This window comes from Pristiophorus japonicus, chromosome 15, assembly GCF_044704955.1.
Source record: "Pristiophorus japonicus isolate sPriJap1 chromosome 15, sPriJap1.hap1, whole genome shotgun sequence".
Lineage (NCBI taxonomy): Eukaryota > Metazoa > Chordata > Chondrichthyes > Pristiophoridae > Pristiophorus > Pristiophorus japonicus.
The window spans coordinates 4,852,065-4,876,587 of NC_091991.1; the positions used below are offsets into that span (position 1 = coordinate 4,852,065).

Genomic DNA, 24,523 nt, shown 5'->3' on the forward strand with positions numbered 1-24,523 from the left:
TCTTAGAAACAATGGCTTGGTATTTGGTAGTGGGGTCATGGTCTAGTGGGAGGTAGGAGGTGTCCAAGAGTTGGCGATCGGCCTCCGCACGGTGGAGGTCAGTTCGCCAAACAACAGCACCACATATCTGGCAGGTTGGTTGCGTATGGATTTTTTTTTTGTAACATTGAGTTAAAGATTTGCCTGTGTATTTTATTCATAGCTGTAGCAGGAATTGTTGCTTTGTCGTGCCAACCTGAAGATATGAGATATGTGATCATTGATGGTTTATTGAAGGTCATTTTGCACCTATTTTAACTGCTCTTTCGAAAGTTATATCTATTTCTAACCAATTTTACTCTGGTACGACCAAGATATTGAGAGGAAAATATCACATCATTTAGAATTGCATCTGCTCTGTTTTGATACAGGATCACAATGATTTTGATGACTTCACATCAAGAAGTGGCTTTGCTGATGCTTCTCATTACTTTGAGCACTATAAGGATCTTGCATTGTGGAAAATGTCCAGCAAGATTTCACGTATTCTCCAGAGGTCCCTAGGGCAGCCAAGGCGCTGGCAGAGTCAGCCATCGTATTCTTGGAGGGAGTCTTTGCACCGGGAAGATTCAGTGGCTTCCCAGCGAGCAAGTCCGTTCGTTCCCTATGCGGCCTCGACAGCACGTGTTGAGCAGGAGAAAGCTGTTGAGAAGTTACAAATCCAGCCTAGACAACCGGAAGCTCCTGTCAGGTCACAGCCAGAGAGCATTTTGGTAAAGTTACCAGAGATACCGATGAATACTGCAGCAGTGCCAGTGGGGCACGCAGCAGTTCCCACACTCGAGAATGTTCAGTTAGGGCAGGCAACAGCTTCTGAAGAGCCAACCAAGAACCTAACCAAAAGCCGTGACCCATTAGATGATCTCCTAGAGCAGTTAAGGATAGAACTATCCAGCCTTAGATCACAGGTTAGATAATAAGTTCCACAATTCTTTTGTCAAATTTTTCTAATTCGTACAAATATTTGAATATGATCAACATCCTATAATAATATGACTTTGCACTTTAGACCTGTATTTTAAAGAATGTGCAGTCTTTATTAAATTATTCCCAGTGTAATTTAATAATTAATAATGAATCGGCCCAATTTCTGCCCAACTGTGACTTTATTATAATATGAGTAAGCAAATGGGGAAGAAAGCTACAAAAGATCATCTTTGATGAGGACATCCTCATTCTTTGATTAGTCTATCCTCCACAGATGTGGTTCTTGTCCTCCTACCCAATTGTTTGTCTCTAATTTGGAGTCTTTGGAATTTGCGTTTTGGAAAATGATTCCTTGTTCAGTAGAAGCTTTCCATCCTGCCTTTGTTAAAAGGAATTGCACACCATTTACAGCACAGAAACCAGCCCAAGTGGTCTGTGCCGGTGTTTATGCGCCACACCAGCCCCCTCCCACCCCTCTGTATCTCACCCTATCAGCATATCCATCTATTCCTTTCTCCCCCATGTGTTTATCCAGTCTCCCCTTAAATGCGTCGATACTATTCACCTCAACCCCTCCCTGTGGCAGCGAGTTCCACATTCTCACTGCTCTCTGGGTGAAGAAGTTTCTCCTGAATTGTATATTGGATTTATTAGAGTTTATCTTATTTTTAGGACCCCTAGTTTTGGGCTCCCCCACAAGTGGAAAATCTTCTCTACGTCTACCCTATCAAACCCCCTCTATTATAAGTGCTCAGCATATTCTAACCAAGTTAATGTATCTCCGAAATCGTCTTATAGGCAGGGAGTTACTGAACAAAGGGGAGTACCAGAATGCAGAATTGGTACTCACCAAGCTCAGCAGGACATCTCTCAGCCTTCTCTTTTCTAGAGAAAAGAGCCCCAACCTGTTCAACCGTTCCTGATCAGAACAAAAGAACATAAGAAATAGGAGCAGGAGTAGGCCATACGGCCCCTCGAGCCTGCTCCGCCATTTAATACGATCATGGCTGATCCGATCATGGACTCGGGTCCATTTTCCTGCCCGCACCCCATAACTCCTTATTCCCTTATCGCTCAAGAAACTGTCTTATTTCTGGCTTAAATTTATTCAATGTCCCAGCTTCCACAGCTCTCTGAGGCAGCGAATTCCACAGATCCACAACCCTCTGAGAGAAGAAATTCCTCCTCATCTCTGTTTTAAATGGGCGGCCCCTTATTCTAAGATTATGCCCTCTAGTTCTAGTCTTCCCTATCAGCAGAAACATCCTCTCTGCATCCACCTTGTCAAGCCCCCTCATAGTCTTATACGTTTCGATAAGATCACCTCTCATTCTTCTGAATTCCAATGAGTAGAGGCCCAACCTACTCAACTTTTCCTCATAAGTCAATCCCCTCATCTCTGGAATCAACCTAGTGAACCTTCTCTGAACTGCCTCCAAAGCAAGTATATCCTTTCGTAAATATGGAAATCAAAACTGCACACAGTAGTCCAGGTGTGGCCTCATCAATACCCTGTATAGCTGTAGCAAGACTTCCCTGCTTTTATACTCCATCCCCTTTGCAATAAAGACCAAGATTCCATTTGCCTTCCTGATCACTTGCTGTACCTGCATATTAACCTTTTGTGTTTCATGCACAAGTACCCCCAGGTCCCGCTGTACTGCAGCACTTTTCAATCTTTCTCTATTTAAATAATAACTTGCTCTTTGATTTTTTTTCTGCCAAAGTTCATGACCTCACACTTTCCAACATTATACTCCATCTGCCAAATGTTTGCCCACTCACTCGGCCTGTCTATGTCCTTTTGCAGATAAGTGTAGTCTCCGTTCTGGTGTCATCCTTGTAAATCTTTTTTTCAGCTTCTCCAGTGCCTCTATATCTTTTTTAGAATATGGAGACCAGAACTGTGTATTCTAACTTAAGTTACTCCCAAGTGTGGTCTAACCAAGGTTTGATACAAGCATAACATGACTTCCCTGCTTTTCAATTCTATCCCTCTAGAAATGAACCCCAGTGTTTAGTTTGTCTTTTTATGGCCTTATCACCAGGGCCACTACTTTTATTGATTTGTGTATCTGTACCTTTAGATCCCTTTGCTCCTCTACCCCATTTAGAAAGAAAGAAAGACTTGCATTTATATAGCGCCTTTCATGACCCCCCAGGACATTACAAAGCACTTTACAGCCAATGAAGTACTTTTGGAGTGTAGTCACTGTTGTAATGTGGGAAACGCAGCAGCCAATTTGCACACAGCAAGCTCCCACACACAGCAATGTGATAATTACCCAGATAATCTTTTATTCTATTATGTTGATTGAGGGATAAATATTGGCCCCAGGACACCGGGGATAACTCCCCTGCTCTTCTTCAAAATAGTGCCATGGGATCTTTTACATCCACCTGAGAGAGCAGACGGGGCCTCGGTTTAACGTCTCATCCGAAAGACTGCACTGGAGTTTCAGTCTAGATTATTTTTTTTTGTGCTCAAGCCCCTGGAGTGGGACTTGAACCCACAACCTTCTGACTCAGAGGCGAGAGTGCTGCCCACTGAGCCACAGCTGACACTTCGACTTAAAATTTCCAAGCAGTGTGGCCTCCTGATTCTTCGTACCAAAATGGGACACCTCACACTTATCTATATGGAAATTCATCAGTCCACGGTTGTAATATCTGTGCAACATGGGAGCAGGAGGGAAAGCACATGGCTGTCACAATGCGATCGCAAAGTAAGCACTTGCCGCTTGCCCCCTTTGACGGTCAAACCTGCCTTAGTGTATGCGATGGGCAAACTCCGATCAATGTAGGAAGGACTCCTTATGAAGAATCTAACGTTGTAAATGTGATTAATTACTTTAGGAATGTTTTTCAGGGAACGAGGGGAATTTTGCATTACAAGTGGCCAGTGTATTCTAACTAAGTTAATGTACCTGTGTAGAATCATCGTATACGCAGCGAGTTACTGAACAGAGAAGGAGAGTACCAGAACGCAGAATTTGAGCTCGCCAAGCTCCACAGGCAGATGATGCAGGTAGTACAAGTCAGCTGTACTCGATGTTCCCTCTTAGTAAGCTGCTTGGGTGCGTGGTCCCTTTAAGTGGCTGCGTGGCCCATTCAAATTCCTGCGTGTGCGCGCCTTCTCCCATTTCAAAGCCGGTGAGCAGCCTGCACGGGGCTTCCAGACCGCTGCACGGCCGCGCAGCTTGGCGGGAACGTTGCTTGTACAAGATTAGTAAAACCAGGAAGGTGGGAAATGGTTTGAGTGGGTTTTATTGGTTTGTATAGCTACTTATGGAGATAGTTTTCCGACGATGCAAATATACATTGTTAGAACAGACCCAGGGGACTGGTTCCATTAAAAACACGGGGTGAGGGGCACTGGTACAAGTGTAATAGGGTAAGATTATTGTTCCATCCTATTGAAAAAGGATTCAAAGATGGTGGGGAAACTATGCAAGAAGGAAAGATGTGTGCTTCTGCCAATGCCTAACATCCCAATGGATAATATAGTTATACAAAGGTCTTTTAGCTGAGTGTTTTTGAAGGAATACTTTGTTATGAATGGGCAGAATTTTCTACTGGATGTATGCCGGCTCTCTGGAATAACCAGAGGCTGGTGGCTGCAAATTCATCAGGAGCCTCACTGCTGGCTCCCCTGTTCCCTGTCCCCACTACTTCTGGGATTTTCCAACAGAAGTGATGGGCGAGCAGGGGGTCATGCAAACGACGGGAATGCATCATCCAACATTTTTCCTGTCATTTGCACCCTACCAACACTGGCCAATAAGAATGATTGCGTATTCCTGGTTTCCAGGGTAGCTTGGGCTTGCCTTGTAACATTTTTAAATGGCTCCAACAATCTAAAATGGACTAGGGCAAAACATTTTTTAAAACAATTCTAATGGCCTGGTTATGTTGTGGCAGTCACATCATGCCCGTTGGAACCCGGCCAGGAACCTACCAATAGTAGCTGAATTACCCTGACCCAGAAAAATTGGCCGGGGGTATGGGATGGACCATTGAGGCAGGCAGGCCAAAGCAGGAAATCCCAATTATTGTGGCCAGTGTTGTGTTTGTTAAACAACAAGAGGCCATTAAGAGTGAACCATATAGTATGGACTGGAACTGCCATAAAGAGAAAAGAAAGACTGGAATTTATATGGCGCCTTTCACGACCACTGGACGCCTCATCATCTGTGCTTTACAGCCAATGAAGTACTATTTTTGAAGTGTAGTCACTGTTGTAATGTAGAAAATGCAGCAGCCAACTTGCGTACACATGATCCCACAGAAAGCAAGATGATGCCCAGATAATCTGCTTCAGCGATGTTGATTGAAGGATAAATATTGATGAGGAAAACGGGGATAAACTCCCTTGCTGTTCTCAAATATTGTCATGGGATCTTTCACGTGCAACTGAGAGAGCAGACAGGGCCTCTGTTTAACGTCTGATCCAAAAGACAGCACCTCCAACAGTGCAGCACTCCCTCAGCACTGCACTGTGAGTGTCAGCCTAGATTTTGTGCTCTAGAGTGGCAGGTGGGGAGTTTGACTGGGGCGGTCAACCTCTTGAATCAGAGGCGCGGGTTCTACCAACTCAGGCACATGTAGGGTAAGGGTAGTAAGTTCTCTGAAGGATCTAACTGGGTTTTTATGACAATCCAGCAGCTTTTGTAGTCCTTTCTCCTAGTGCCAGCTTTATTGAATTGAATTTCACATGCCATGGTGGGATTTGAACTGGTAAGCCCTGAGTTGCTCATCCGGTAGTATAACTACTACACTCCCGTACCCGTACAAAGCAGTATCATAGAAACATAGAAAATAGGTGCAGGAGTAGGCCATTCGGCCCTTCGAGCCTGCACCCAATCAAGGAATTTAGATTTGGTTATAAACAGTGAGAGCAAAACTCAAATACTTTATCAGCATCATCTCTGCTTCCAACTTAAGTTATTCTTCATAACGTGAAAAGGTTTAATATTTTTTGTTTTTAATGAGCTGTAAGTCTATGAGAATTGGATTGGAAAACTTTTCAAAGTGGAAGCCAGCCTTCCACAAATCGATTGTGTTGAAACTGAGGCTGTCAGTTAATGGCAATAAACTTCTGCGATTAACACATTAGTTCTTTTTGCAATTTGTTTTTTAAACACGTTAAGTACAGAAGTTACGCGGAGAGAACGGGATACTGGGAGAGAGAGCCTGAAAGAGGAGAGGGAGCTGGGCGAGGGAGGGAATGGGACACGGCGAGGGAAGGTGTAAAGGAACGCAGGAAACCTCTGTGTACTTGAACAAAGCAGCTGTGCAAATGAGCCCTGAGAGGCTCGACGGGCAGAAGATTGGCACTGTTTAAAAAGATCGGGTAAATTTGCGATGAACTCAATAATGCCGCATATTACAAATTTAGCCATTCAACGGCCCATTCCCAATCTGGGCATGCGTTCGTCCCACTCTTAAACTTGTAGACCCCTTTTTTGTAGACTGAAGATTTTTAGGCACTGAAATATTTTTGTAAAGAAAAGCATGTGTAGAGAGAATGCAATTCTCAGAGTCTGCAATTCTCAGACCATGCATTGATCCTTGCATTGCTTTCTAGAATGAACATATTTCGAGAGAACTGGAAGAGAAGGGGAAAGAAGTAGAACAAAGGAAGACCGAAACTGCTCAGCTAAAAGCAAAATGTAAGCCCTTTTTTAAATAAAAACATTATGAATATTTGTTGTAACGTGTATATGAAAGACAAGTTAGGTAGGTAAGTTTTCTTTGTTTTTATTTCCTGAATCCTTGATCGTGTGTTTTATAGTATAGAAATGTTGCACCTGACATGTGTCTGTAGGGTATAAGCAATACCAACTGGCTCAAATACTCTACTGATAGTAGCTTGCGAGTCGTTTATTTCTATCTGTTAAGCGTTAAGTGTCCAAATGACTACAAATCTCTAAAGGCTAGAAATGACTGTCGCCAATATTGTCGCTCCACTACTTTCATTTTAATGGTCAACCCACGTTTTAATATGATATGAGCGTGTTAAGTATTCGTATGATAACACCATCCAAATTTACAGATGTTTAAATAGGCGACACAGTAAATACAAATGAGGACTAAGCGAAGCTGCAAGGGGATATTGATAAGATGGTGGAATGGTCATTAAAGGGTCCGATGGAATTACAAAGTCAGTTTAAAAAAAAAAGAAAAAATTGCATTTAGATAGCGCCTTTCATGACCTCAGGATGTCCCAAAGAACTTTGCAGCCAATGAAGTGCTTTTGAAATGTAGTCGCTGTTGTAATGTAGGAAACATCACAGCCAATTTTTGCACAGCAAGGTCCCATAAACAGCAATAAGATAATGTCTAGATAATCCGTTTTAGATGTTGATTTGAGCGATAAATATTGGCCAGGACACCGGGGAGAACTCCCCTGCTCTTACTTCAAATAGTGCCATGGGATCTTTTAGGTGCACCTGAGAGGCCAGATGGGGCTTTGGTTTAACGTCTCATCTGAAAGACAGCACCTCCGACAGTGCAGCGTTCCCTCGGTATTGCACCGGGAGTATCGGCCTAAACTTTTGTGCTCAAATCTCTGGAGTGGAACCTGAACTTGCAACCTTCTAGAGGCACTGAGCCACGGCTGACAAATGTGAGGTGGTACAATTCTGGTCAAAAAAACTTTGGCCCGTAATTTGTGGTCCCTACGGGCGGGTACGAGGTGCACACGTAATCCGTAAGGGCCGCGCAGGTTCTGGGTTTTCCCGCGTGAAGCGCATGCTCAGGAAAAGGCCATCTTGGTTGGTGAGTTGGGCTATTTGCCCAACTTCAGCTCCGTGAAATTCCTACGCCCAGTAAAAGCAGTGACTACACTCCACCACCCTTTCAGGCAGTGCATTCCAGATCACAACAACTCGCTGTGTTTTAAAAAAAAAGAAAAAAATGTCCTCACGTCGCCTCTGGTTCTTTTGTCAATCATCGATCAAATCTCCTCTTAACCTTCTCTGCTCTACGAAAACAACCCCATCTTCAATAGTTTCTTCTTTCCCTCATCCTTGACATCCTTCCTAAAGTGTGGTATACGCAATGCTCTCGTTTAGGCCGAACCAGTGTCTTATAAAGGTTTAGTATAAATTAAGCCCTGTATACCCAAATCCAGGTCTTTAATATATATCAAAAAGAGCAGTGGTCCTAATATTGTATACTTCTTCCAGTCTGAAGAACAATCACTTTCACCACTACTCTGCTTTTCTGTCCGTCTTTCTGATGAGACATTAAACTGAAGTCCTGTCTGCTCCCTCAGGTGGACGTTGAAGATCCCATGGCACTATTTCGAAGAAGAGTAGGGGAATTATCCCTGGTGTCCTGGCCAATATTTATCCCTCAATCAACATCACTTAAAACAGATTACCTGGTCATTGACACATTGCTGTTTATGGGAGCTTGCTGTGCGCAGTGACTGCACTCCAAAAGTACTTCATTGACTGTAAAGTGCTTTGGGATGTCCTGAGGTCGTGAAAGGCGCTATAGAAATGCAAGTCTTTCCTTCCCCAATTTTGTATCCATGCTGTCCCTTTAATCCCACGGGCTTTAATTTTGCTAACAAGTCGATTATGTGGAAATATGTCTAATAGTAAATAATGTGCAGCTCACCATGAGCATTGTCACAGAACCTGATGTTCCTGAATTGCTTGCTTTGTAAAAATGCATGGATCAGTAACTAAATCTGACTGGCAACTGTTGGTCCTTGACTGATGTGAGTAATATTGGTTTGTTGCAGTGCAAGAAATGGGAGATGAAAATAAGCAATTTGAGTATGGTATGAAAGAGATTTTACAAGCCATAAAGGATACACAAGTGGAAACTGTTCCAACAGGAGGGGAAGAAATCCTGAGGATAGAAAGTCTGGAGCGACTAGTTACCGTAAGCAGCCTCATCCTTCTTGAGTTCTAATTTCATTGGTTAATGTGCTGATGCAATAAGAGATGTCTGTGTCACATTGTGCACTGACTGCTGAAAGGCCCATTTCCTACTTGGCCACAGGCTTGTGCTATAAGCCTGAGAGCCAAGAAACGGTTAATTATTTACATCTTGTGTTGTTCTGTGAAGTAAACAAGAATGATTGCGAATGATAAAATGTAAATGTGAAAACCAGGTACAAGTAACAGTGTAAGATGCCGGCAGGTTTCTTTCATTCCTATTACATCTCTCTTGGCATTGTTCACCGGTCCATGCTCCAGTCCCCAGCAGCTGTAAGGCTGGCTCCCTGCACAGTCTTGACTCCAGTCGCCCACCTGACACAGCCTGACTACCCTGCTTTACTGACGTATCCCTCAATCTTCATTTATCTCACCCTCACATTTTCCATCTTTCCCTTTTTCTCCATCTCTCTCTCTCTCTCTCTCTTTCCCCTCTCCCCCCTGTCTCTAAATTCCACTTATGTGGTTCAGATTCAACTTTTAATCTCATAACACTCCAGTGAAGTGCTTTGGGACATTTCACTATGTTAAAGGCACTATATCAATACAAATTGTTGTTGTTGTGTTGCCTATAACCTTAAATCTGAGTCCTTTGGTAACCAACCCGTCTGCCACTAGAAACCGTTTCTCCTAGCCGACTCTACCAAAACCCTTCTTTTTTGAAAACTATCAAATCTCCCCTTAACCTTCTCAGCTCTATGGAGAAAAACCCCAGCTTCTCCTGTCTCTCCACATAACTAAAGTCCCTCATCTCTAGTAAATCTCTGCACCCTCCCCAAGGCCTTGACACCCCAGAACTGGCCATAATGCTCAAGCTTGGCCTAACTTGTGTTTTGTAAAGATTTAGCATAACTGCCTTGCTTTTGTACTCTGTGCCTCTATTTATAAAGCCAAGGATCCCATATGTCTTTTTAACAATAATCTCAATTTATCCTGCACCTTCAAAAAATTTGTGTATGTACACCCGCAGATCTCTCTGTTCCTGCACCCCTTTTAGAATTGTACCATTTAATTTTAAATGCTTTAAATCTCAGCAGGTCAGGTAGCATCTGTGGAGAGGAATTTGGCCCATTATCCCTTTTGTGTCTCATCTCTCCTGCCTTCCACCCTATCACAGACCTTCCCCTTTGTTCTTTCTTCCTCTCCCCCACTGCTTGTTAAGAATCTGTTCTTTACGAACACTCCAATTCTGACGAAAGGTCATTGACCCGAAACGTTAACTCTACTTCCTCTCCACAGATGCTGCCTGACCCGCTGAGATTTCCACCATTTTCTGTTTTTATTCCAGATTCCAGTATTTTGCTTTTGTATTACCATTTAATTTATATTGCCTCTCCTAATTATTCCTACCAAAATGAATCCTTTCACATTTCTCTACGTTAAATTTCATCTGCCATGTGTCTGCCCATTTTATCAATCTATCTGTGTGCTCCTGAAGTCTGTTACTGGGCTCCTCACCGTTTACTACATTTACTTGGTATTGGGGGTAATGTACTGACGCGGATAGAGAACTGGTTGGCAGACAGGAAGCAGAGAGTCGGGATAAACGGGTCCTTTTCAGAATGACAGGCAGTGTCTAGTGGGGTGCCGCAGGGCTCAGTGCTGGGATCCCAGCTATTTACAATATACATCAATGATTTAGACGAAGGAATTGAATGTAATATCTCTAAGTTTGCAGATGACACTAAGCTGGGTGGCGGTGTGAGCTGTGAGGGGGACGCTAGGAGGCTGCAGGGTGACTTGGACAGGTTAGGTGAGTGGGCAAATGCATGGCAGATACAGTCTAATGTGGATAAATGTGAGGTTATCCACTTTGGTGGCAAAAACAGGAAGGAAGATTATTATCTGAATGGTGACAGATTAGTAAAAGGGGAGGTGCAATAAGACCTGGGTGTCATGGTACATCAGTCATTGAAAGTTGGCATGCAGGTACAGCAGGCGGTAAAGAAGGCAAATGGCATGTTGGCCTTCATAGCGAGAAGATTTGAGTATAGGAGCAGGGAGGGTCTTGTACAGGGCGTTGGTGAGGCCGCACCTTGAATATTGTGTGCAGTTTTGGTCTCCTAATCTGAGGAAGGACGTTCTTGCTATTGAGGGAGTGCAGCGAAGGTTCACCAGACTGACTCCCGGGATGGCAGGACTGACATATGAAGAAAGACTGGATCGACTAGGCTTATATTCACTGGAATTTAGAAGAATGAGAGGGGATCTCATAGAAACGTATAAAGTTCTGACGGGATTGAACAGGTTAGATGCAGGAAGAATGTTCCCGATGTTGGCAAAGTCCAGAACCAGGGGTCACAGTCTAAAGATAAGGGGTAAGCCATTTAGTACTGAGATGAGGAGAAACTTCTTCACCCAGAGAGTGGTGAACCTGTGGAATTCTCTACCACAGAAAGTTGTTGAGGCCAGTTTGTTAGATATATTCAAAAGGGAGTTAGATGTGGCCCTTACGGCTAAAGGGATCAAGGGGTATGGAGAGAAAGCAGAAATGGGGTACTGAAGTTGCATGTTCAGCCATGAACTCATTGAATGGCGGTGCAGGCTCGAAGGGCCGAATGGCCTGCTCCTGCACCTATTTTCTATGTTTCATGAAACAGCTGGAAGATTTCACCAAGTGTGACTATGATCTCTCTTCCAAGTAACGTGGCAAGACGGAGTGATGACGGCTGAGGGCTGTACTATGACTAGCATCAGGGTAAATGCGGGTACGCGGAGTTAAGATACAGATCAGCCATGATCTAATGGATCGGCGGAACAGATTTGAGGGGCCAAATGGCCAACTCCTGCTGCGATGTTCCTAGGGTCGTAGTTATACAGGTGCAATTCCAATGGGGCATGCATGCTGTCCGGATGATAGCTTCCCATAGCTATATTTTACGGGGTCAGAAAAAATTGCTTCAGTGATAACCTAAAAGAAAGTCTTGAGGACTGGGACATTCATGCAGAAACCTGGGCAAATGTAGCCAACAGTTGTATATTCTTGAACATTGCTGTGAAGTCTGGCCCCATACATGTCAAAGTTAACAGCAAAACGTAGAAAAGTCAGTGAGCAACAGCTGACAGATGGGCAACAATGGATTTATGATGCCACCAGCCGTTGCTGTTGTTGATTGGTCTATGAAACCACTCCGACATCGCTGACTGTAACTCTTTCCTACGTATGTATATGTGTTGTGGTGATGCTTTTCAAAGTGACTTTGTCTCGTTATCCTGGTTTAAAGTGCTGGCATGCTAATCAAGCTGCTCCAAATACTGTTTCAGGCAATTGAGATGAAGAATGCAGCAGGTAAATCGGCCGGCAATGTCCACATGAAAGCTCAGCTGGACCAGCTGATGGGGAGAAATGACGAACTCCGACAGGAGCTTAAAGAGGCTCGAAAAGAGGCTGGCCTAGCTGGCAATCAGCTGGCGAAAGCCAGTGAAAGGGTTCGTACGCTCAAAATCTGCGTTGGTGTGATGTTTAACTACCTGGCTTTTCACAACAGAATCAAGGAATTATGTATAAAAGGACCTGTAACGTCAAGGGTGGTGGGGTAGTAAAAGTAAACCCACAGGTGTCAGCGTGGCTGCCTAAACTCCCACCCATGAAGCCCATGGTCTCTGTAGGCTGGACAGCGTGAGGTTGAAGTTCCAAGCAGCACTTGGTTCTAGTACGCGCGCTCATGAAATTCCTCTGTGCACAGGTTACCAGTTCAGTTCTCCAAAATGTGAGTAAGTTGCCAATACACATTTAAAGAGAACATCAAATAATAAGTTTATGTGTAACTACTCAGTCAAAGAAAGATAGTTTATGTCTAATTACATTTTGCCAAACCCGCGACATCTACTCCCTCGAAGGACAAGGCGGCAGGCACATGGGAACCAATATTTTCTTAAGCTGCGTGGCTAAAACCACGCATGCCCGGGATTTTGAATTGGCCACGCACCCAAAAAACATTTAAAGGAAACATTGATGGGAACAACTTCAAGTTTCCCTTCAAGTCACACACCATCTTGACTTGGAAATATATCGGCCGTTCCTTCATCGTCGCTGGGTCACAATCCTGGAACTCCCTCCCTAACAGCACTGTGGGAGCACCTTCACCACACGGACTGCAGCGGTTCAAGAAGGCGGCTCACCACCACCTTCTCAATGGCATCTAAGAATGGGCAATAAATGCCGGCCTTGCTAACGATACCCATTCCCCAAGATTGATTTAAAACTATTGAAACTTTTGGTGAGGAGTCTTTCTCTTACTCTCTTATGACCATTTAAAATGTAGTCATGAATGCACAGTTGTAACAATACTTATCATCAATTTGTAATACGCAGAACGGTAGAAAATTATGTGAGTTCAAACTTGGGGACATAGTTTCAGAATAAGGGATCATCCATTTAAGATGCTTATGAGGAGGAATTTCTTCTCTCAGGGTCGTGAATTTTCAGAATTCTCTGCCCCAGAGAGCTGTGTCATTCAATATATTCAAGGCTGAGATAAACAGATTCTTGAATTATATGGGAGTCTAGAGTTATGGGGAACAGGCAGGGAAGTGGAGTTGAGGCCAAGCTCAGATCATCCATGATCTTATTGAATGGCGGAGCAGACTCGAGGGGTCGAATGGCCGACTCCTGCTCCTATTATGTTCTTTTTTTTTTAAAGATTACACACCTGGAAAGTGAGTTAACTCTAATACGTCAATCAGGAGGGCGTAGTATTCAGTTCCAACCTCTTGCTCTACCAGAAGGAATGGTATCCTGTAGTACTGATGTCATCAACACCCTCAATGAATATTTGGTGCAGCTTCTACAGGTATGCAAACATTGGCTGTTGGAATTAATAGTTAATACTACTTTACAACACTTATTCTCTTACCATTTAAAATGCGGTCATGAATGCTCGGTTGTAATGATATTGATTATCAATTTGTAATATGGAGAATGGTAGAAAATGATGTGAGTTCAAAGTTTGATGTCAGTGGGAAGCAAAATAGCGGCTATTGTTTTTGTATTGTTTTTAAATTGTTTTACTGGTAAGTTAATGAATAGACCAGTGGTTGCTTGAGAGTTATAAAGTATAAAGATGTAATCCCATCAAAGGGAGTTTGATGATATAGTAAAACTTAACATTCTTTATTTCAGAATTGTTGTCAAAAAACTTTGTTTTCAACCTAACTTTCTCCTCTTTTCTCTTGAGAAAACGTTAACCCTTGTTGAGGTACGGTTCATTAGGAGTCAACAGCATTCCAACATATTGACAAATTACCACTCTTCATCTGTAGGCCTAAATCATGAGTGTTTTCCAGCCAGTTGACCATTACATGAATTACACCGAATGTACAGCATAGAACCAGGCTATTCAACCCAACTGGTCCATGCCGGTGTTAATGCTCGACACGGGCCTCCTCCCACCCCATCAACATAATCCTTCCATTCCTTTCTGCCTCATGTGCTTGTCGAGCTTCCCTTTAAGTATATCTATACAATTTGCCTCAACTTCTCCGAGTTCCACATTCTAACCACTCTCTGGGCAAAGATTTTTCTCCTGACTTCCCTATTGGTATTATTAGTAACGATCTTATATTTATGGCCCCTAGCTCTGATCTCTGCCACAAGTGAAAACATTGTCTCTATGTCTACCCTATCAAACCTTTTCATAATATTAAAGACCTAAGATGTTGATGAGTATTAAAATGCAGCTTGAACCTGTTCTCGCCTCACATCCTTTCTAATAAGGGTATAAAGTGTTCGAACATGGCTGCCAGGCAAAAACACGCACAAGAGTAGATCAGCTGTTGGGTATTCTGTGACAAGTGTCTCGCCTCCTGACTCCCCAAAACCTTCCCATCATCTACAAGGCAACAAGTCAGGAGAGTGATGCAATACTCTCCACTTGCCTGGATGAGTGCAGCTCCAACAACACTCAAGAAGCTCGACACCATCCAGGACAAAGCAGCCACTTGATCGGCTCCCCATCCACCACCTTCAACATTCACTCCCTCCACCACCGGCGCACCGTGGCTGCAGTGTGCACCATCTACAAGATGCACTGCAGCAACTCGCCAAGGCTTCTTCAGCAGCATCTCCCAAACCCGCGACCTCTACCACCTAGAAGGACAAGGGCAGCAGGCACATGGGAACACCACCAGCTCCATGTTCCCCTCCCAGTCACACACCATCCTGACTTGGAAATATATCGGCCGTTCCTTCATCGTCACTGGGTCAAGATCTTGAAACTCTCTCCCTAACAGCACTGTGGGAGCATCTTCACCACACGGACTGCAGCGGTTCAAGAAGGCGGCTTACCACCACCTTCTCAAGGGGCAATTAGGGATGGGCAATAAATGCCGGCCGTGTCATCAATGCCCACATCCTGGAACAATTTTTTTTTTTTTAAAAGCTTCCCTATTCTTGGTATTCTCCACTTTTGCCCCTGCTGTGCTTCCCTCATCATTAAATCCCCTCCAACCACGTCTCTCCATTCTGAGAGAAGGCAAACTTTAAATGTTCCGGAGCACATACCTCACCCGAGTACATTGAGAGAAATTGTCCACAAGAATCTCCCAGGATAGCTGGGGAAAACTCACTGAAGTTCTATAGGTCACGACTTCTGGTCTTACCATAAGATATAAAGCTACTGCCAATTCATTCATGGGTATCTTGACCGGTAGCCGCGCCTGTCCTTGCCCTTGTCAGTAGCTCTCTCTGATCCGGCACCAGAGGGTACATGAGAGAGATCTGGCTTGATTATCTTGATTTTTCTCTTTCTTCCAGGGGGATTAGCCATTAGCTTTGGCATTTTCCCTTGTGCTAAATGACCTTCCTGCATGAGCTTCCATTTCCTTGTTTATTCCTCCTTTTGAAAATGAATGATTTTCTGGGTAATTTTTGGTTGCTTTCCTCTACCAATTCTGCTGCTGACAACTAGTGGAGTGGTGAGGTTAAACGGCTCACCATTTTGTGGTGCCCCAAAATTCCCCAGTGGGGCCAAGCGCCTAAATGTAGGCATGTGTCCACATGTCATCTCTCTCTCACGTGACTTCACCAAACGTAAACCTTTTTTAAAATAAAAGAAAGACTTACATTTATATAGTGCCTTTCACGACCACCGGACGTCTCAAAATGCTTTATAGCCAATGAAGTACTTTTTGAAGCGTAATCACTCTTGTGTTGTGGGAAATGCGGCAGCCAATTTGCGCACAGCAAGCTCCCACAAACATCAATGTGATAATGACCAGAAACTCTTTTTGTTATGTTGATTGAGGGATAAATATTGTCTAGGACAATGGGGATAACTTCCCTGCTCCTCTTCGAAATAGTGACATGGGATCTTTTACGCCCACCTGAGAGGTTTAACGTCTCATCTGAAAGACGACACCTCCGACAGTGCAGCACTCCCCCAGTACTGCACTGGAGTGCCCCTGGAGTGGGACTTGAACCTTCTGACTCTGAGGCGAGAGTGCTACCCACTGAGCCACGGTTGACACTGAGGAATAGAAATATTCCTTCCCACCATTTAACCAAAGTTGATCTTAGCAGTTTCGTTTTTTATTGGTGCATTAGGAACTCTCAAACAAAGAGAAGGAAGAAAAGAAATTGCAAGAGGCAGCTGAAGATCACAAACGCAAATTTGCAGTAATTCGTCATCAACAAGGATTGCTGTACAAAGAATATCAAAGGTACCGAAACGCAAATTGTTTCTCAATGTGCATGTCGTTTTCTATTTCTGAAAGTGCGCTCAGCATGATTAACATTCTGAATGCTCCTATATTGATTTGCTTTGGTATTTTAATTGAAACCCAGACACTACAGCACACCAATTAAAATACTGGTTTTGAAAACTAGAATTAAACACCGTTATTATCAAATGTGTTGCTATACTGTTGCGACTAAATTCCCGTTCATAAGCTCCTCAGCGAGGATGGGGCCAAATGCATTCTCTCTGCTGTTGTCGGTTCTGAACTTGCCTGGCTGTGCCAGTCATGTGTATTCCTTTCTGGAACGAGTCACTCTTGACATTGTCTACCCAGCACTTCCTTAGTCTTCTTCGGAATCTTGTTGAGGGGTGAGCCCTAAAGGAGGCACCTCTGCACGGTTTTACCAGCAGTTGGTCCTAGCGATTCACCCAGGCTCTCACTCGTGGCTCCAAGCACTGGGAACCTAGCCCTGACTGGCATGCTAAACCTAGTGAGAGTGGCCACGGAGAAATGGCCGAACACTTGCCGAATTCTAGACCTCTAAAGCTGAATGAATTACGGAGGATGAGATAGAACACAAAAACATAAGAAATAGGAACCGGAATAGGCCATTCGGCCCCTTGAGCCTGCTCTGCCATTCAATGAGATTATGGCTGATCGTTACCTCAACTCCACTTGCCTGCGTTATCCCTATACCCCTTGATTCCCTTCATATCCAAAAACCTATGGCTCTTTGTCTTGAATATGCTCATCGACTGAGCCTCCACAGCCTTCTGGGGTAGACGAATAATGCCGGGTCGGTCGTTGCCTGGATAAACCAGAGTCAGGCTCATCGTTCAGGAACCAAAGCGGAAGCGAAAATCTTTTCATCGGTACAAAACATCATGATGCGATAACTAACTTGAAAATAATGATTGATACTCTTGTGTACAGTGAAAGGGAATCATGGCAGAAGGATATTGAAAAACTTGAAGAAGAAAAGAAAAAGCTTGAGGATTTAAAGGAACAAGATCGTGTAAGAATTGAGGAATACAATGTAAGTGTTACGCAAATCACACAGCTAGTGCACTGGTACCAACAATAATCAAAAACGCTAGTGGAATGTTGGCCACAGATTGAGCAGAATGATACCAGGTCTTAAAGGGTTAATTACGAGGACAGGTTACTAAACTTGGTTTGTATTCCCTTGATTGTAGAAGGTTAATGGGTGATCTAATTGAGGTGTTTAAAATGATTGAGGGTTTTAATAAGGTAGATACAGAGAAACTATTTTATCTGCTGAGGGAAGCCCAGAACAAGAAGGCATGACCTTAAAATCAGAGCGAGGCAGTGGAGGAGTGAGATCAGAAATCACACAAAGGGTCGAGGAAATCTGCAGCCCTGTAATGTCCTGCGAAAGGCCAAAAACCAGAGGGGAAAAAAACCGAAGGCCAATAAGGGGAAAAAAACGCTCTGGAAAAGTTCCTCTCTGACCCACTCAGCTGATCGAAGGCAGTGCAGGAGATCACACGGACCTTCTATATGATGCGATCTCTGCCCAGTCAGAAACCAATCCAGCTCTCTCTCGAATATGGAACAATGGTAAATGGAGTTGAGGTACAGAGCTGAATTGATCCAGTTGAATTGCGGAGCAGGCTCGAGGGGCTGAATGGCCTGCTCCTGTTCCTATACTTCTGTGTTAGATGTTGTGCAGACACCTGTCCAAAATTGGGAAACATCCCTTGACCTCGCATACTGTGGCAAGGTCAGTGACAGAGGTTCCCAGCGGAGACATCCTAACACTCAGCAGCTGGATGGTGCCTCCATGGATTTTCGTGACAATGATGTGGTTTATCTTCACTTTCTAAGTCTGCAAAAAAATTACTGAAACTTTTTTTAAGAATATATAGTACAGTTGGCGCAAATAGATTAGCAGTCTGTGTAATATTTTTATATCCAAATATGTGGCTCTAATATGTAAACTGACTGATTTATACCACCGCACCACTGGGAAATTCAAACAATTGCTGCATAGATCAATATAAAGTATATGGGCCTAGAAATTGCATCGTCCTGTGCTGGCTTCCGGCCGCTGCATGGACATCTAAGACCCCAAAATGGCTGTCGAGAAGCCCAATATCAGGGTCACCTCAGAGCTTACCATTCTCGCACAGGGTACATGTCCTGCGCAATCTCCCCCGCGCAGCGGAACTAGGTGCACCCAAATCTCTAGGGAATTTTTCTTGTCCAATTGAAATTATAAATCATATTGTGTAATCTTTTAACTATTCTTCACTTTTAAATTAGCAACTACTAGAAACCCTTCAGATGGATCCTGATGAAATCAAGAAAAAACTCTCGGGAATTACGAGCAAATTAACTGTTCTGCGGGTTAATGAAAACTCCTTAACGAGACGCTACACAACCCTGCTGGAAATGGAGCAGCACCTGAGGAAAGAAAATAATAAGCTCAAGAACGAAATAATAGCCATGGAGACAGCTGTTGGTGAAAGAATTGGATACCTGCAGAGATTCAAGGCAAGTACTGACTAAAACCAGAAGGAAAATAAAATGGAAACCGGTTCCTTGATTTTTTTTTCCCCAATGTAAATTCAAGACGTGAATAATTGAGTTTATATCAGTGGTGACCAGAGCACTAGCCTAGTTTTACAAATTTAGATCTGCCGTAGATACCTTCTCTGGTTCTGTGGTGTCAGTCGCTTTCGATAAGTGGTTTGAGTGCCTTACTCATACGGTCCTATATCTACTTGTACAACATTGTCACGTGGGAGTGTGACGATAGTTAGACCTGTGATCTGAACCAGATATTATGGTCTTGTTCAGGTGCGTTGTCTCAGTTGAGTCGGCATATGCTGTCGAGCTGTACTCTTCCAACTTGTGATAATGACCAGGTAATTTGTTTTAATGATGTTGATTGAGGGATAAATATTGGCCCAGGACACCGGGGAGAACTCCCCTGCTCTTCAAAGTAGTGCCGTTGGGTTATTTTACGTCCACCTGAGAGAGCAGATGGGACCACGTTTTACCGTCTCATCCGACAGTGCAGTCCCTCAGCACTGCACTGTGTCAGCCTAGATTTTTGTGCTCAAGTCTCTGGAATGGGACTTGAACCCACAACCTTCTGACTCAGAGGCAAGTGTGCTGCTCACTGAGCCACGGCTGACACTGTCATTCAGTTCGTTCACACCTGAGTTTTTTCAATTTTTCCAAAATTGGACCCAGCAAACACTTGATGAGATGAGGCCAAATCCCAATCAATAAGTTGCTTTATTTCACAGTCAGGTGAACATACAGACCTGCGGTTATTAGTAAACTCACTTAACGCAATCAGTGCAACTTAACTTTGCATAATAATACAAAATAAAAAATGTGCCACGGTTCCCCATATAACTGGGTCATCTTACTTGACGTAAAGGAAATGACTTCTAACTATTCTCCTAAGTTTTGGTGAAGCCTCACCGCTTTCCCTTTAAAACCCAGGCTGGCTGCCTGAGTCTGTGTCTCTGTGTTTTACCTCCTTTATTCACAGCCAGAGGGATTTCAAAAACAATCCACCACATCGGGTGTGAAAGTTTTCCAATTTCCAAGAGAAGCTAACATTGTTTATTATTTACAATCTGTGGAGAAACTGCATCAAAGCTACCTCATTATAATATGAGCCACCCATCGTCTCTGAGCCTTTTTTTTAAAGTATGCTTTAAAGCTCACAAAATTTAAAGGTAAACAAAATAATTTTGTAAAAATGTCTGCAAGGTTCAAAAGTATATAACTCTCTTCCATTTGTGCTTGTGTTTCTAACTGATTTGTCCAGTTTGAATTTCATGAGTCAGGAAGTTAGCGCTTAGTTAGCACGGGCCAGCCCACACTGCGATATGTGTGCGCACTAGGTCCGTGCAGCAGAGCAAGTCTCCAGTCGTTACCCGGTTAACCCTTGCCACTCGACTAAGACCTAGCTCTGTCAAGCCTGTGTGGTGGCTGATGTGCAACGGTCACCACATGTTTAAAAAAAAATCCACGCACAGGCATCTTCCACCTCCTCAATTGGAATTCAGGATTGGAACATCGGGTCCTTCATTGAAATACCTGTGAACCCATGTGGAAGCAAGTCATCCTCGTTCGAGGGACCGTCTATCATGATGACTTAGTGTGGTTGCCTCATTTATCTCAGAACCCCAAGATCTGTTGAGTGTCCACAGCCTGTGTCGGAGCTCACTGAGCCACGGCTAACACTGTCATTCAGGTCGTTCACACCTGAGTTTCTTCAATTTTTCCAAAATTGGACCCAGCAAACACTTGATGAGATGAGACCAAATCCCAATCGATAAGTTGCTTTATTTCACAGTCAGGTGAACATACAGACCTGCGGTTATGAGTAAACTCACTTAACGCAATCAGTACAACTTAACTTTGCATAATAATACAAAATAAAAAATGTGCCACGGTTCCGCAACTTCAGGATTTCCATATGTGCCTGCGCATGCTCCAAATCCCGATGTTTCGAAGGCGGAATGCCAGTTCGTCGACACCCTAACCACAAATTCTGGGCCATTAACATTAACAAGATATCTTCATCATAGCCTCTGCATTGAAAGATCAGCAATTACCAACGCCACTTTGGGCTGTTGTGTTTTGAATTCAGGCACAGCATTGCAAAAGTAGATCATGTTTATCTGTTTGCTGTTCTTTCTCGCTCCAGGACATGGCTGCTTTTAAAATCGCTGCTTTGCAGAAAGCTTTGGATGACAGTACACCTATATCAGATCTGGAACGAGCTAACAAACAGTACAATGAGCTCACAGCTAAGTATCGGGATCTACTGCAGAAAGACAACCTGTTGGTCCAGAAAACCACTCACCTGGAGCATTTGGAGGTAGGTAAATAACTACAATTTTTAATTCATTTTATTGTAACTGAGGTAATTGTTTTCACTTTTGTCAAATGTAATCGGGAGAGTATAAAAGTAAGGAAGTCTTGCTACAACTGTACAGGGCCTTGGTGAGACCACACCTGGAGTACTGTGCACAGTTTTGGTCTCCTTAGCTAAGGAAGGATATACTTGCCTTGGAGGCGGTGCAACGCTGGTTCACTAGATTGATTCCTGGGGTGAGAGGACTGTCTTATGATAAGAGATTGTGTAGAATGGGCCGATACTCTCTGGAGTTTAGAAGAATGAGAGGTGATCTCATTGAAACATACAAGATTCTGAGGGTGATTGACAGGGTGGATGCTGAGAGGTTATTTTCCCCGGGCTGGGGAGTCTAGAACCAGGGGGCATAGTTTCAAAATAAGGAGTCGGTCATTTAGGACTGAGATGAGGAGAAATTTCTTCACTCAGAGGGTTGTGAATCTTTAGAATTCTCTGCTCCAGAGGGCTGTGGAGGCTCAGTCTCTGAATATATTCAAGGCTGAGATCGATAGATTTTTGGAGTCTAGGGGAATCGAGGGATATGGAGATCGGGCGGGAAGGTGGAGTTGAATTCGATGATCAGCCATGATCTTATTGAATGGTGGAGCAGACTCGAGGGGCCGTATGGCCTACTCCTACTCCTGCTTCTAATTCTCACATTCTTATGAAGTGTGTGTGTGTGCTATGGAAAGGGTGTTGGTGATGCCATATTCATGTATTGAAAACATACCTTGTAGCAAAATTGTTCGTTCCATCAATCTTTAGTCGGAAGAGGAGTCTTGGTTACTTTTAAAATTATTGGAAATTTTTAAAAAATAACTTCTGTGTTTGGGAAACTGAATCAGGTTGATTTTATCCAATGGGGCATATTTTTGTCTTTACCGCCTGGGTTTTAAAGGAAAGCCGGGCGGGAAGCCTAGCCCGCGAGTTAGAGACCCTGTCTGATTTTTCTTCCATTAATTTCAATGACTCTGTTACCAATTGTTATGTATGTAAACATTGTAACTGTGTAAGACTTGCCACCAGAGGGCACACCTGTTGGAGGCCCAAGGGTCACCTGCACACCTCGTGCAAGCGAGCATAAAAGGTTGTCTGCCATGCTGCTTGGGCACTCTGGAGTTGTATTAAGCGCACAGTACTCGGGCTTGTGGAGTTATTCTAAACATAACACCAATGACGATGCTCCCTGCCTGATTTTCCTCGTTGCACTTTGCGCTAGCAACGTTTAACACCCAGGCAGTAAAGACAAAAATCTACTCCAATGGCATTTCTTTTAAAAACGCACCTCACTGTTGAATGGAATCCCCAAAACATGCTGCTCTTTGTTTCTGGACATGGCCTGTAAATGCTACTTCAGCACTCGAGGAGATTCATAGACAGAGGTGCTAGCAATAATGTGAAGTAAAATAAAAGACGAGTTTTATATCCTAACAGCATGCTTTTTCTTTAAGGGTGAAAATACAGTGTTACATGAGCAAATTAATGCCTTAAACAAAGAGCTGGAAATTACGAAGGAAAAACTGCACACGCTGGAGCAAGCCTGGGAACAAATGGATAAACTAGGCAAGTGGCATGTGATTGTGACAGACCCAAAGTCATTTTAAATACCTTACTAAACATCTGTTCTGTAAGTTTATTATTTGTCTCCTGTTTAATTTGGTGTTTATTTTTTTATATTTTATGTTTCTACAAGATATCGATCCTGCCATTATTTTTTAATTTGTTCTCAAGGTATGGGCAAACAGGAACGACCACATTTATTGCCCATCCCTAGATGCCCGAGTGATGGGGTTTCTCCTTGAACCTTGTGGTGATGGTGCTCCCACAATGGTGTGTGGAGTCCAGGATTCTCACCCAGTGACAATGAAGGATCAGTGATGTATGTCCAAGTCCAAATGGTTTTTTGACTTGGAGGGGAACTTGGAGGTGTTGGTGATCCGACAAGGTTACTGGTTTTGTTTTTCTTGTTGGTGGAGGACATAGTGGCAGCAGATGGTGTCTAAGTAACCTTGGTGAGATTTTGCAGTACAATCGGTAGATAGTACATCCTGCAACCAATGGTGGGAGGGGCAGACATTGCGTACACTGGCAGAGGCATGAATTAATCAAACTGCTCTGTCTTGGATGGTGTCGAGCTTCTGGCTGTGTTGTTGTGGCTGTGCTCATCCAGGCAAGTGGTGAGTGTTCCATCAGACTGCTGACTTGGGGCTTGTAGATGGTGGAATGGCTTTGAGGGGTCGGGAGATTAGGCTCATCACATAATCTCCAGTCTCTGTCCTACCCTTGTAGCCATGATGTTGATGTGGTTGGATGTTCAACTTCTGGTCAATGGTGCACCTCAGAATGTGGATGGTGGAGGACTCGATGACGGTTGTGCCATTAAATGTCAAGGGGAGATGGCTGTGCTTTCTCTTGTCTGAAATACAAAAAATGAATATCTGAAAAATGACGGACAGGAAGAAACTTACTGGTCCATCCTGCCTATCCCATATAATTGTGATTTCTTGTGCATCACATTACATATCTGGAGGTCAAGTAATCTCTTGTATGAGGTGAAAAAACAGATACAAACCCAGGCCAATTGGGGTGGGGGGGGGGGGGGAGATTGTAAAATTCCTCTCTGAGCCCCTTAAGTGAGCAAAATTAGTCCAGGAGATCAATAATGGTCATTACCTGTCAATTATGTGGCACGAATGTTACCTGCCACGCCAACCAAGTTTGCATATTACCAGGTTCTGTTATAGGCTGGCTTCAATGTATGAGAAGCTGGTCAATGTGGCATCATCAGCTCTTGCTGTGTGGATCAAGGCTGTGATGAGGTCCGGAGGTCAAATGATTCTGGCGGAACCAGAAATGAGCTTCGTTGAGCAGGCTGTTGGTGAGTATACATTGTTTGATGACAGCGTCCATCGCGGATGGGGTGGTTGGGTTAGATTTATCTAGTTTCTTGTAGATAGTACATCATGTTGATATGGTTGCATGTTCAACTTCTGGCCAATGGCGAGCCTCAGAATGTGGA

At 43.7% G+C, this 24,523-nt stretch overlaps 1 protein-coding gene across 9 annotated transcripts in view; it reads left to right on the plus strand.

Moving 5' to 3' along the window:
- The window catches only part of cep290 (centrosomal protein 290), a 158,007-nt gene that overhangs the window by 58,266 nt on the left and 75,218 nt on the right, over nt 1-24,523 (plus strand). For 6 of the 9 annotated variants that reach the window (XM_070900076.1, XM_070900077.1, XM_070900079.1 and 3 more), the window contains exons 18-28: nt 411-947; nt 3,902-3,994; nt 6,554-6,638; nt 8,723-8,865; nt 12,186-12,350; nt 13,565-13,714; nt 16,465-16,580; nt 17,532-17,634; nt 18,885-19,115; nt 21,295-21,468; nt 22,956-23,067. In XM_070900076.1, coding sequence (XP_070756177.1) covers nt 411-947; nt 3,902-3,994; nt 6,554-6,638; nt 8,723-8,865; nt 12,186-12,350; nt 13,565-13,714; nt 16,465-16,580; nt 17,532-17,634; nt 18,885-19,115; nt 21,295-21,468; nt 22,956-23,067 — 1,909 coding nt within the window. The remainder of the gene's footprint in view (nt 1-410; nt 948-3,901; nt 3,995-6,553; nt 6,639-8,722; nt 8,866-12,185; nt 12,351-13,564; nt 13,715-16,464; nt 16,581-17,531; nt 17,635-18,884; nt 19,116-21,294; nt 21,469-22,955; nt 23,068-24,523) is intronic. The other 3 variants (XM_070900078.1, XM_070900083.1, XM_070900081.1) reach the window with 2 other exon arrangements.